The sequence below is a fragment of the Pleurodeles waltl genome, chromosome 6 (assembly GCF_031143425.1).
Source record: "Pleurodeles waltl isolate 20211129_DDA chromosome 6, aPleWal1.hap1.20221129, whole genome shotgun sequence".
In the NCBI taxonomy this organism is placed as follows: domain Eukaryota; kingdom Metazoa; phylum Chordata; class Amphibia; order Caudata; family Salamandridae; genus Pleurodeles; species Pleurodeles waltl.
Window position 1 is genome coordinate 1196634451 of NC_090445.1, and position 13941 is coordinate 1196648391.

General features: G+C 45.3%; 1 protein-coding gene across 15 annotated transcripts in view; it reads left to right on the forward strand.

The window, feature by feature from the left end:
- SORBS1 (sorbin and SH3 domain containing 1) overlaps positions 1 to 13941 on the forward strand; it is a 794498-nt gene that overhangs the window by 379317 nt on the left and 401240 nt on the right. For all 15 annotated transcript variants that reach the window (XM_069240476.1, XM_069240479.1, XM_069240480.1 and 12 more), the window contains one exon: positions 9047 to 9115. In XM_069240476.1, the coding sequence (XP_069096577.1) occupies positions 9047 to 9115 (69 nt within the window). The remainder of the gene's footprint in view (positions 1 to 9046; positions 9116 to 13941) is intronic.

The following is a 13941-nucleotide window of genomic DNA, read 5'->3' on the forward strand; positions in this document are numbered from 1 at the left end:
CCTGGCCTCATGGCCATCCAACACAACACTACAGCCACAGCTGACACTCGAGCCAAAGAACTCCCCCATTACTCCTACACCACCCTCTGTGACCTCAACACCACACACCGTCAAACATGCTGCTGTGGCACATCTGGCAGCACCATGGTAGGACCTTTCTCCTGTACCTATTGCGATTTTACCTGCACCACCTCAGACGCTGACACACTACCTCTAAACAACCATCGCACTCCACCACCATCAACCCACACCAACTGTTCGCCATGGTCCTCAATGTCTGATTCCTCAGGAAACATGCCACTGATATCTTGGACCTTCTCAACAGCAACATTTCTGACCTTCTCTTCCATCCCTTCCTGACTGAAACATGGCTCATCCCAGCCTCCAACCCAGACATCGCCTCCGCCATTCCGCCTGCCTACAAAATCATACACCAGGATGGAACCCACCAACCAGGCAGAGGACTCACGATCATCTACAAAAACGCAATTAACTGCACCACCTCCACGGACTCGGACATCAGCCTCATGGAAGAACTCCACTTCAAAATGTGAACAGACTACAACGCCACCCTGAAGAGAACCCTCGCCTACCATCCCCCAGGACTCCAAGAAGAATTCTGCAACCACATTGCTGAATTCATCTCTCCCCTCTCTATCAGATCAAGCAACTACATCCTTCTCGGGAACCTCAGTTTCCACCTGAAAGACACCACAGACCCCAATTTCATTGCCATCCTCAACAGCCTCAGCAATCTCAGACTCACCCAACTTGTTGAAGCCCCAAACCACTCAGCAGGCCACACCCTTGACCTTATTTTCTCCTCCAAGAACAGGACCACCACCACCCACATGACGCTGCTCACATTGTCCGACCACTCACTGCATCATACAATTCAAGATACCCGCCCACAAAGCCACTCCACCAGAAAAGCCCAAAGCGCCATCAAGACACTGGAGCAAAATATATGAAGAAAACTGGATCAAGACCCTACAGGAATGCATACCCAACCACACGGGTAACCTCAAGCTCTTCAATAAATGGCTCACCAACTGCATCAACTGCACCACTCCTACCAAAAACAAAGGCCACCAAAAACAACAAATGACCCAGCTGGTACACAAACAACCTCAAGGAGTCCAAACCCCACTGCAAACGACATGAGAGAAAACAGAGACTCAATAAAAACACTACTGCAAGATCCACATGCAAAGCTGCCTTCAACCTCTACCAACAACAACTATAAGACACAAAGAAAAAGGCTCTAACTCTCAGACTCAATGCCAGCTCCAACAATCCAAAGAACTCTTTACCATTGTCAAAGAGTGCTCTGACCTCTGTTGTTTGCAGTGGGGTTTGGACTCCTTGAGGTTGTTTGTGTACCAACTGGGTCAATTTTTTTTTTTGGCGGCCTTGTTTTTTGGTAGGAGTGGTGCAGTTGATGCAGTTTCTCTGGCCTCGCAGCTGCCAACAACTTCATCCCATCCCAAGCATTCTGCAACAACCTCTCAAATTTCTTCAGACAGAAGACTGCAAAGATCTGCAACATTTTTAACCCACAGCGTATCAATACGAATGCCGAGCAGGACATTTCCCTCATCGCCAAAACATCAGCTAAGCAACTGGGAGTCCGTATCGAATGACAACACCACCGCCCTGATGAATACCATCCACTCAGGAGCCACCTCAGACCTTGGAAAAAACATCATCTCCCCTCATCTGTGGAGTCCATCAAGGATCATCGCTCAACCTAACACTCTTTAACGTCTACATGACGCCCATCGTGGACATTGTCAGAACCCAAGGCATCAACATAGTATACTACATTGACGACAGGCAGCTCATTCTCTCCCTTACTGACGCAAACTGAACCACTAAAGCAAACTTTGCCAACTGCATGAGCGACGTCGCTGCTTGGAAGAAAAACAACTGCCTCCAGCTCAACACAGAAAGAACTGAAGTCCTTATCTTCGAAAACAACCACTCCCCCTGGGACGCCTCTTGGTGGCCCTCCGAACTTGGCCAGCCACCCACCCCTGCGGACTATGCCAAGACTCTCAGGATCATCCTGGGCACCATCCTCTCCATGAGAAGAGAGATCAATGCTGTCGCCTCATCATTTTCCACATCCTGTGAATGCTATGCAAGATTTTCAAGCAGATCCCACATAACACCAGACGAACAGTCACCCAAGCTCTTATCACAAGTAAACTTGACTACAGAAACGCCATCTCCTTCGGAATTCCAGGCCATGTTTTCCACTGACTCCAGAACACCCAGAATGCAGAACATCCAGCGAAATAACCACTTGTCTTCACATCTCAAAAATGTCCACTGGCTCCCAGTCCAAGAAAGATGTAAGTTTGAGGTTCTCACCCACACCTACATAGCGCTCCACAACACCGGTCCAGCATACCTCAACCACTACCTCAGCTTCTACTAACCCACCAGACACCTTTGATTTGCATCCCAGACAAGAGTACGCCTCCCTCGCATCAAGAAGACCAGAAGTGGAGGACGCTCCTTCTCATACCTTGCAGCCAAGACCTCAAATGACCTCCTGCAACACCTTAGAACCTCCCCCTTCCTCATGGACTTCAGAAGAAACCTCAAGACTAAATAGGCATGATCTCTTCCTCCCCCCTCAGGCCTGCCCTACTCAGCGCCTGGATACCCTCATGGGTGATTCGCAGCTCTCCACAGTTCCACATAACATAACCATGTTTATTTCAGAAATCTCCAGAAGACTTGAGTCTTTAGACTTGTTACTTTTTGCAAAGTTAATGGCATAACACCTCATATTTATTTAGACTCTACCTATGTTTGTACATATATGTGCCCATTGCACCCTTGGATTCTATTTATATTTTGATCAATGGCATTTTTTATGTTAGTTAATTACATATATGGATTTTATGAAAATACTATAAAGTTATTGATTATTTGACACAGAATAACTGAGGTGTGACTACAACAAAAAGTCCTCTTTGTCTCGTTTTACTATTCTGTGCAATGTTCAGTTGTATTCACAAGGTAACATGTTGACCCCTTACACAACTTCTAAATAAATAAATTAATAAACGCTTCTTTTTCAGTGCTCCATTGTATTTGCTGACATGTCGATTCTTTACAAAACTGTGCATTAAAAAATGAATACACTTTTCTTATGTGCCTTTAACAGTACCTATGCATAGTAGATGTGTATTGTGCCTCGTTCACAGACGATGCCTAAGAGGGGCAGACAGGGCATAACTTGCAAACTGCATTATATTGTAATTGCATTTATAAAGCATTTACTACCATTGACAAGGCATTGTAGGGCTTTATGGTGGCTAACACACTAGTCTGTAACTCAAGGTTAATCCAGCAGTAATCCCTTATTATTAGTTATTGTTTATTGTTGGTTGTTGGGATTAGTCTTGTGCTCCCAAGGAACGATTCCATGCATTCATTCTAGTTTCTTATGAAAAACAGAAACACTGTTTAAGCATCCAAAAATAAATTCATTATATAGGCCCTCATTATGAACATGGCGGTCTGGTGGTAATTACCGCCACCGGCATGGCGGCCCAGACCGCCATATAATATACGTGGCAGAACCGCCATTGGCGTAACTCTGCCACCGCCAGGCTTCCGTCGCCAGGCCGTGTTCATAATGTGGGCCATAATCTCTTTGGAACCACCATACAATAATATCTGAAAAACAAAAAGACCAATATAAATATGAGATAATTTTTTGGGATGGGAACATTCCCATCATTGGATATAAATGTGAACACGTGCCCTGAGTGCATGTGAAACTGGTGTTCTGCTTTTCATTTTGGCCAGTAAGTATGCTAATTTAGTGCGTGTACTGAGGCCTATACCCATTCTTGCTAATGCCAATGTTCAGAACCTGTTGTGTGACCTAGGAGGTGCAGCAAGTATACTCTGTGTAACGATTTGGGACTACTGTTTATGTCTTGGCTTGTTGACTTGCAACAGGGTGGCAGTATACTGATTTATTTTTTTTAATAGTTCTGGGCAGTGCATTTTTTTTTGTCTAACTCAGAAGAGTGCATTCTATTCTTATAACGCTCCGCTGGGATGTGCCAACCCAGACCCTGCACTGACGTATCTTATGTGTGTCAAGTGCATGTGTGCGGAGTGCATGTATTGCACATGTGTTAGTGCAAGACTCCTTGGTTTTTTTTTAATGGAAGAAAACATATTACATATACATCTTTAAATCATTATAGACTGAAAACTTACAGTAAGATAATCTATGGGGGTAAAGAGAAAAGATAAACGAAAAAGGGATAAAAGATAAAGTACAGAATAAAAAAAAAACATCACCAAATTAAATAATTCATATCAAATACAAAGCCTAACCACCCCACAAATACTAACTTGGGAATGGTACCCCTTAATTCGAAGATGGGTGACCCCAGCCGGTATGGGCCTGTACCCAGGCCTGAAACAGACCCCATATTGTCTTCCCCTTCCTCCTGGCCTGTCTCCCCTTCCGTTCATACAATGATTTTTCCAAGTAGTAAGAGGAAAGCAACCTAGCCAACCATTGTTGCCAGGACGGGGGTCGTGGATCCAGCCATGCCGTTGTTATACAAATTCGAGCCACCGCCATGGCTATGAATATAAATGCCCTACAAGGTCCAGCGATTTCGCCATCTGTCCCAAAGACCATAATTTCAGGTGTAAGGTCTATATCATAGCCCACTACTTCCTTCAAAACAGATTGGATCCCTTCCCTTAAAGCTTTTAATTCCCCACAGGTAGCCATCATATGGATAATATCTGTTCCGTACATCCCACATCTCGGACAGCTTGTTCCTGTCGTACATCCCCATTTGACAAGATGGGTTGGTGAATAATACAAATCAAATATAGTCTTATAATGCTGCGCTTGTAGGGAAGATGATAATAAAGTAGTGCATCCCAACTCCAATGAACTCAGGAAATTGCTACTACCCTCTGCCATTTTCTTACTCCACCTCTCCTTGTGTTTTTCTAAATCGTCAGCTTGTTCTACTAAAAAGATAGGGTAGGTTGACCTAATGGCTAAGCTGGGTTTTGCCAACATGTCGTCCAACAATTGGATACTTTTAAATCCCTGAGCCCCCCCTGTTTTTTTCCCTAAAAAATCCCTTATCTGTAAGTATTTGAAAAAATCCCTTTTCTGTAGCCCATACTGTTCCTGTAGGTCTCGAAATGTCTTGACCCCCAAGTTATCAAAAAAAATTCCTAACCGAGTTACACCTAATGTACACCACTTCGCCATATATTTATCGTGAAATATTTCTGGGAGTAATGGATTCTTCTTGATCATAGTATAATAATTATATCTACCTAGTCCTTTTTTTTTACACCAAAATCGCCACCACTTGTGAGCGGCTTCTAACACTTTATACCTAGTTTTTTTGTAATATCCAGGCTCATGGTATGTTACTAGACACCCATTGGCAGCTTCTCCTATCTGCAGCTCATATATGTTGGGGCTGTCAACAATTGTAGTACCTTCCATATCAAATCCGAATAGTGGACGCATGTATTGAAAGGCTGCTGCCAATTGATATAATTTTATATTCGGTAAGGACCATCCACCCCTTTCCCGTGGAAGAGACATATATTTACTCGCTCTCCTGCACTTTCCATATGCCCATATAAACCTCATGATCATTCTGTCGATCTCTTTAAATTTTAGATTGGAGAAATACAATGGGATAGTGCGAAATAAATACAACAGCTTCGGAAGGAAAATCATCTTTATCATATTGCATCGTCCTACAATAGTTAAATGTAGATTATCCCATCTACGTGCATCTTCTCTAAATTTAGCAAGTATAGGATCTATATTTAAATTTACTACTTTATCTACATTCGTTGTGATATTAATACCTAGGTATACTGCATGATCCACCCTCCGTGTATCTTTAATATTTGTATATTGATTAGCCAACAGTTGTGTCTTGGCTCCATTTAACAAATATCCAGAAAACCAACCAAATTTTTTCGCCACCACTTCTATTTCTTTTAGTGCTGAATCAGGAGATGGGGTTAGTATGGCTATATCATCTGCGTATGCTAGAACTTTGGTATCCCATCCCTGCCTGTGAATTGGTGGTATCTTATTATTCGCTTCCAATTGTCTCAGCAAAGGGTCTATATACAGAGCAAAGAGAAGAGGAGAGCAGGGGCACCCCTGCCTAGTTCCTCTCCTAATCAATATAGTCTCAGATTGTCCTCCCATTAGTTGTATTTTCGCCGCTGGGGATCTGTATAAGGCCCTAATTGCTATAATGAATTGCCTCCCTAGCCCAAGCTGTTCCATTACAAACCACAAGTACTTCCAATTTACCCGATCAAAAGCTTTCTCTGCATCCAGAAAGATAGCCGCCATAGGCTCTTTAACAGCTTCCGTGGAGTCGAAGAGTGCTAGGACTCTCTGAATATGATTAGTCGTGTCTCTCCCTGGAATAAACCCGTGCTGCCACGGAGAAACCAGCTTTTTGATCACCAATGACAATCGGGCGGCCAAGATCTTTGAAGACTCCTTGTATAGTATGATTATGACTTCTCACCCTTGGTGCCCATTTTTGGATGGCCCCTGGTTTACTGTGGCAGAAGAAGGAGAATGGATGCAGCAGTGGAAGTGTAATGCCTGCATTCCTGGGATTGGAGGGTGGAGAATCAGACACCGAGATTAGGAAGAATGGAGACAGGGTTACCCTTATAAATTACATGAGTATATTTTAGCAAAGGATTGCTGCTTAGATTTCTTGACCACTGGCAGTTGATGGATGGTAGAAGTCAGGGCATGAAATATTGATGGTAAAAGTGAAGACGTTTCTAGGCACACCCTGCCCCGCCCTTTTGCCTGTCCCTGATATCCACTTCAAGAAGGCTAATATCAGCCAGATGCAGAGATCTCACACTTCATTTGTCTGTAGTTTTGGATACTCCTGCACAAAATCAGTTCCAAGTCCTTACTGATGAGAGAAAGGAGTGCTCTGCAGAGGAATCAAACAGCTGCTGTGTGATCAGTGCTGGTGTCTGCCTGGCAGCATGTATCCTAGAGGTGAGGAGACATCGCCTGAAGTCTGTACAACTTGCTGAAGTTGTGGGCCTGCCTAGTGCGCAAAAGACTGCCTGTCCTCCCAGAGAGGAAAGTAGGGTGCCTAGCCCTACAGGAGGAAACATCCAAACATGCTCACCCAGAAGAAGCTAACTTGCGTTGAGTAGTGTGCCCTGTGCCTACTCTAGATGAGAGCGGGACCCCCATCCTCCCTGACTAGTTCATGTGGCACACTACATGAAGCAGTTTTACCTTTCATCATCAGTATGCTACCTGGCTGTGACCTGATGAACCTGCGTGCTACAGCCATTAAGCTTTGTCAAGATGCCATGCTGCTGTGGCCAAGGGCTTCTCATGTGGCCCGAAGGCTGAGGCTACCAAAGAGTGTGGACTACTAATCTCAGTCTGCCAAATAGCATCTGTATAATACCCTGAAAGACCTCCTGCTGCCTCCAATGAACTATGTGTCTGAACATTATCGTCACTAGACCCAAGCAGTTCCCCAATGGTCTGGAGGCCGCAACTGTCATGGAGGTACATTCTCTGATCCTGTCCTGCTGTTTTCAAAACTCTGATGAGACCCAAAAGGTGGGGCCATTGCTGTGACTCTGCTTCTGCTGCTGGAGGTCTCTGCTGTGTAACTGCGAAGAGCATCGAATGACAGCCACAACACTGAGTGGAACCTCAAATGAGCAGGCAACATAAGGCTGTGTCTGAAAGACTGACAAGCTGTATCATGTCCTAGAACTGTGAAGTCAAATCGAGCCAATGGGCTCTCTGAAACTTTTAGCAAGATTGAGACTGCCGCAAGACACTCACCCACACATTAGTCACAAGCAAGCTTGACTACAGCAACGTACTCTACGCTGGCACCACAAAAAAGCACATCAGGAAACTACAACTCATCCAAAATGCCACTGCAGACTCGTCCTTAACCTCCACCCCCAGGAATATATCTCCCAACACCTGAGGATCCTCCATTGGCTCCCAGTGGGGAAGTGAATCAACTTCCAACTACTCACCCACACCTACAAGGCCCTGCACAACACCGGACCGGCCTACCTGAATCAGACCCCTCCGCTCCACCCAGCAGGCACTAGCCACCATCCCACAAATCCGTAAAACCACTGCCAGAGGAAAATCTTTCGGCTACCTCAAGCTAAGTGCTGGAACAACCTGCCACCCACCTCAGACAAACCCCATCACTCACCATCTTCAGGAAGAATCTCAAGACATGGCTCTTCGAATGAGGCCCAGACCCACCACCAGCGCATTACGTTCTGCACGGGTGAATTGTTACGCTTTATAAAAAAAGGATTGATTGATTGAGACATGGACCTTTTGGTCCCCTGCATTGGGCCATGGATCAAATAGCTATAATAAAACCGCAGCTGTAATTGTGCTTCGTGACCTGCCTTTCAACCGGGCTGCTTGCATTGTGACTTAAGAACTCGACTGTCATAACGTATTCCCCTAGTAAATGCCTTGCATAGACCGGTGATGGCTACAGCTGTAATAGGCTAGAGCTGCAGTAGGACACAGACCACGGTCCCAGAGCAGAACGCCCGGTGGGTGCTGGCACTTAATACATTGGCTACAACCCACAGCGATTTGAAGAACCCTTTGACTAAAATTACCCTGCATGGCTTGTACTCTGCTCGGAGGGGCACATAAACGTGACCGGCGTCCTCAGTTCTCAGCTGTTGAGTACATAATGGGTTCAGAGTACAATGCTGATTGGTTCACGTGACAGTTGTAGTTCTCCTGAACTACTTGTTTGCAGCTGAGAGAAATGAATACAACTCACCTGTTCACGGGAAGCCTGAATGTAGTTGGTGGTAAACGTGCTGCAGTCCCGCTGAAAAGTTCTGCGCTCAGAGCGTGGCAGAGTGTGACCATTTATGGCAGTGAAGCAGTGTAATTGCATTCTCTTTGTGTCATCATACTTAGCACATTCTTCGCACTCTCTTTCAGAACATGATGTTAATATTACCAACACAGTTGTAAACGGACTGGCACCAAGCAGCAATGGACAAGAGAAAGGTAGGAGAACAGCTTCAGTACTTGATTTTGTGTGCAGCAGTTAGAAGGACCATTTGTATAGTACTGTAGTCTTTGCAATGCAATATGTAACATTTTAAGAAATGCACTTTACCACTTTGTATATTTTTTTTTTTAGGATTAACGATGGCTGACGCCATTTTGTATTGTCTCAATACCTCTTCTGCTTCCTTCTCACGTGCTACGATGTTTCGTTGCTTTGAATAAAAGAGTGATGGTGCATGTTGTCGGTTTGGTCTAACTGGGAGCAGTCGTCTGCACCAGGGTGCCTTCTTGAGACATTGGGCTGTCTTGGGGATCTGAAGCAAAGTTTTCCTGCTCTGTCGGCCACTGTAAACAGTCTCCTGCACAATAAGCTTGAAATAGGAAATAGGATTGCTGTTGAAATTCAGATAGAACATATGATATTACAGACAGCATGCTTTCAGCAAGGACCTATCCTAATGTTGCACCATGATTTCTCTCTTCCCATTTCTCTATCATCTTATTTCCCTGTTTTCTTGTCAATCCTTCCTCCCCTGTTGCCCCCCGTCTTGCTTCTAATTTTCAGTGTCCTGTTTTCAACATCTCATTTAACCCTCATGCCCCTCACTTCACTAGCATATCCTGCCACGCCTCTTAGTTTCCCTTCTTTTTTTCCTTCAACGCCTTCATTACCACCTCTGATTTCTCCTCCAGTCACTTTTTCCTCTTCGTCGCATTGGTCCCCCACCACCTCTAGTCCCTCCATCCCACCTATGCCTTCGGTTGTGGAAGAAGCATTGATAGTTCCCATGTCTGCTCCCCAGATGGATGTAATAAGAAAACTTCTATTATCAGGTGTTTTGTATTTGTTATGCTTTACCTCTGGTCGTTCTGAAAACAGCATACATTTGGATTAACAGACCTTTAGCTCTTTATGTTGAAGATTTAAATCACAGGTACGCACGCGCACACACACACACACACACACACACACACGTCTTGCTGTCCCCTTGGCTCTTTGTTAAAAGTAATTTTGTCTTTTAAATGGTGCACTTGTACCTTTTCTATGCGCTGTAAGCAACGGATGGTTTAAAAATGAAAAAAGAGGGCATGTGTTCTCCTTGCCTTCAGCATGCTGTCTCTGCTTATATTAAGAACCCATGTTTTATGTAGCGCAACATACCACACCTCTTCCTTCTCTACGACATGTAAGTAACAGATGTTAATAAAATTTAAAAAAGCCCACGCATCTCGCACACCCACCCAACCTCCGTCTGGGTCATCGCACTAAAGCACCACACAGGCTGCCCTCTGATCCTTAGTAACACAGTGTATATAGCGCTGCATAGCACACTTCTGTATTCGCATAGTGTTGTAAGTACATTATGTTATTAAAAAGACCCCTGGACGTCACACCCTTCCTTTCCTCCGGGCCCACCCTGGAGATGATGCAACGTCCCCACAGAGCCACGACCTACAGCACGAAGATCTCCGCTGTATCGTAAAGAGGTGCAATGTTTTAATCAGATGCTGACCGCAGACGGACGCAACACCCTAGAAGTGGTTGCAGAAAGCGCTTTTTTGTGGGTGGGGGAGGGGTGGCAGTGTGACTTAGGGTCCGGCATTTGGGGTTGTGTTTTCAGAGAGGGATTCTCTGCACACACATGCATCAGTACCCGAGCATGTATTGTGAAAGTGACTTCACACACAGACTAGGGTCGAGAGACAAGCTGCTCCACAACACAGCCACAGCAGACTGGCGACCTGTGTCAGACGTCTCTCTTATCAGGTACTCAGGTGCAGGGTGTACCGCACTGGAGGCAGCAGGGAAGCCACTCTTAAATTCCCAAGCACGAAATAAACCGTGACACCATAAGCACTGGGACTGTTGAAACAGTGAAGACAGCAAAAGTACATCTGCTCGGAAACAACCTCAAAGCAGTGGCCGTGAACAAACAAGGAGACATGATTAAAAAAAATAACTGCAGCTATTGTAAGGAATCAGTGTGACAGGAGCAGAACCTATATGAACCAGGTTGCAAAATCCATTGTGGCAGTGTCAGCACCACTTTCATTAGGTAGCACTGCAACAATGTTTGTACTACTTCCATCATCTGTAAAGTGCACTTGTGACAGGAGTGGTACTGTCTTCACAAGGCCCACAGAAACAGTTACACTGCACACAATATGTGGATGTCAAACTTGAATTATTCCTAGCCACTGGTAATTTCTTTGGACGCTATGCATGCCATTGTTTTTATCACATAGAAAGGGACCATCCATATGCAACCCTATATCATTTTCAGCCTTGTTTGTGTGCACCATCACTGAGGTGTAGCTTGAAACCTACGGCACAGTGAACTGTGGAACACATGTCTTTGCATGCATTGTGCCTCACTAAGAAAGCAAAAGAGGAATCAGTGAAATGCTTACATTAATTTGGTGAGGACTTATCAAGGGGGTGCATTTTGAATCCTATAGCACAGCGAGCTGTTAGACCCACCTATTTGCACTGAAGGTGTCTCACTAAGAAAACCTTAAAAGTGATAGGTGAAATGCATGAAATAATCTGGTATTCACTCCGAGTCACATTGCAATCCATTGATTGTTTTGCTTATTGTCTTACTAGAGACAGGGAGGAATTACATGAAAATCTGTCTTGTCCTACTCCAGAAAGGTCATAAAATACACTGTGGAAAACAGTCCAATGTGTGAATAGTTCCTTCAGAAGCATGTTTAGTTGTTTCCTTACCCAGTTTCCTAAGGGAATATTGGTTGCTCTATTTCAAGGGACAGTTGCAGGTCTAGGTCAGTAGATGAAGGGAATGTTTTAATGGGTGAGTTTCAAAAGTTCCATGTTTACATTGAAAATTGTGAGTGCAGCTATAGAATCTTTGGAAACCGTAGGTGACTGAGTATCTAAAGTACTTCATTCATACAATTGATGTCAGTCTAAGTGTAAAATAGTAAACAGCTCAGAAATGTGTGGACGGTGACAATGCAACAGAAGGTTACTTTGTAGGTATGATGGTCTATGGTGTCAACAGCTGCAAAGGTCTACGACAAGAGACAGGGATTTCCATCATTCTTTATTCTGACAGTCTTGCCAGTTACCTGCATCTTGGCTGTTTCAGTCTCATATTGAGAATGAAACCTGGACTTGTAAGCCTTAAGAAGCAGGTGGACTTTCAAGGACATTCCTATAGTAGTGGAAGGTGGGTGGCATACTGGAGACAGAAGAGTTTGTCGGAGTCCAATTAAGGTTCTTTATATAGGAGAAGTTGTCTGCATTTTGTGACTTGGGAAAGGTGCTAGCATGGAGAAATGAGTTTAACAAGTTTAAGCTGGAAATGGAAGCATCAGAAGAGGTTTTGGTGATGTATGTTGGGAGGATATCATTTTGTGGATGGTCACTCTGATAGAGACTTCTATCTGCAGATTCCTTACCTTATAATTATTCCAGGTGTCAGACTGAATCTGGAAGATTTTTCAGAAGGAGTACCCCTGCGTGCCAGTAGGTGGCATCCATCAGCTCTGTGTCGTTGGTGTCACCCATGCTGAAATTAATGTCCTCAGCATCTATTTACCTCCACCAAGGCGCACTGATGTCAGTTCTTTTATTTTTGTGCCAGCCAGTGCAGACTCTGGTAGAGCTATCCCTTCAGGCACTTTTTGACTGTATGTTTTTCCTATGTTTTGTCAAGGATATTTTGAGGTTTTGTAGTTGGATGGTGTGGTAGGATGTTATAAAAAAAGGCTGGCCACAAGCCCTGCGGCACCTGTAACCGGCCGATGTCGGTGACGACTCAGCACCCTGTTTGCCTAGGGTGCCTCGAGCGTGATCACAACTTGAACTCGTGCTCCGACTGCTGTGCGATGAGTTCTAAGGTTCTGAGGAAGTGCTCCCTCAAGATGATGGTGGGCTGTTGTGCGACTCCACACCATTCAAGATCCTGGTTGAGAGGATGGTCGTGGGATCACTTGTGGAGTCCAGGGTCATTGTTCCATTCAAAATCTTTGGGGCACTCCCTGCCCAACTAAAGGACTTTCATGATGCCATGTGCCTTATATTTGGGTGGGCCAACCCCTCTGGCACACCTTTGGGCCTTGTGGGGTCAGCAGGGGCCCCTGCTGATTCTGCACCAGTGGTTTTGGCTCCAGCACCAGTGAGGCCCCAAGGATCCACTTCTGGATCTGGACAGACGCTGGTCCATACCACCTCGACCTTCCCTGACACCTGTCCCAATGCCAATGCTCCCGGCACCGAAGGCACCCACCAGCAGTGCCATCCCCATGTTAATCCCAGACTCTGATACGGAGCCAGAGGGGCGCTGCTTGACGCTGTCTCCAGTGCCATCAGGAGCCTTGCCTCCCTGATCGGATCTTGAGCCCTATTCTTATGGGCCTGGACTATAAGAGGAGCGGGAGGGGTCACTGGACCGTGAAGAAGTCCAGCCTTATCAGCAAAATAAGGACCTGTGTGAGGAACTTGGTGAAGCTAGTAGCATGGATACTTCCCTAGATGCTGGTATGCTTTCTTCCCCTTCCCCTGCCATGGCTACCGAGGAGAGAGCTTCTTTGCAATTGTGGTGCGGAGGGCTGTGGAGGTCCTCAACCTTCAGTTGCCATAGGTAGTGGTCAAGACCAATGTGTTGACGCAGGTGCTTCAGACAGGTGCCTCCCTATCTTAACCACTCCTCCCATTTAATAAGGCCCTCACAGATGTCCTGGTCCAAACTCAACACGGGCTCCAGTGAATAGGACAATCTCCTATCGCTACTGCCCTGCCCCAGGGGACCCAAGTTTTCCTCATGTAATACCCCATCCCTGAGAGTTTGGAGTTC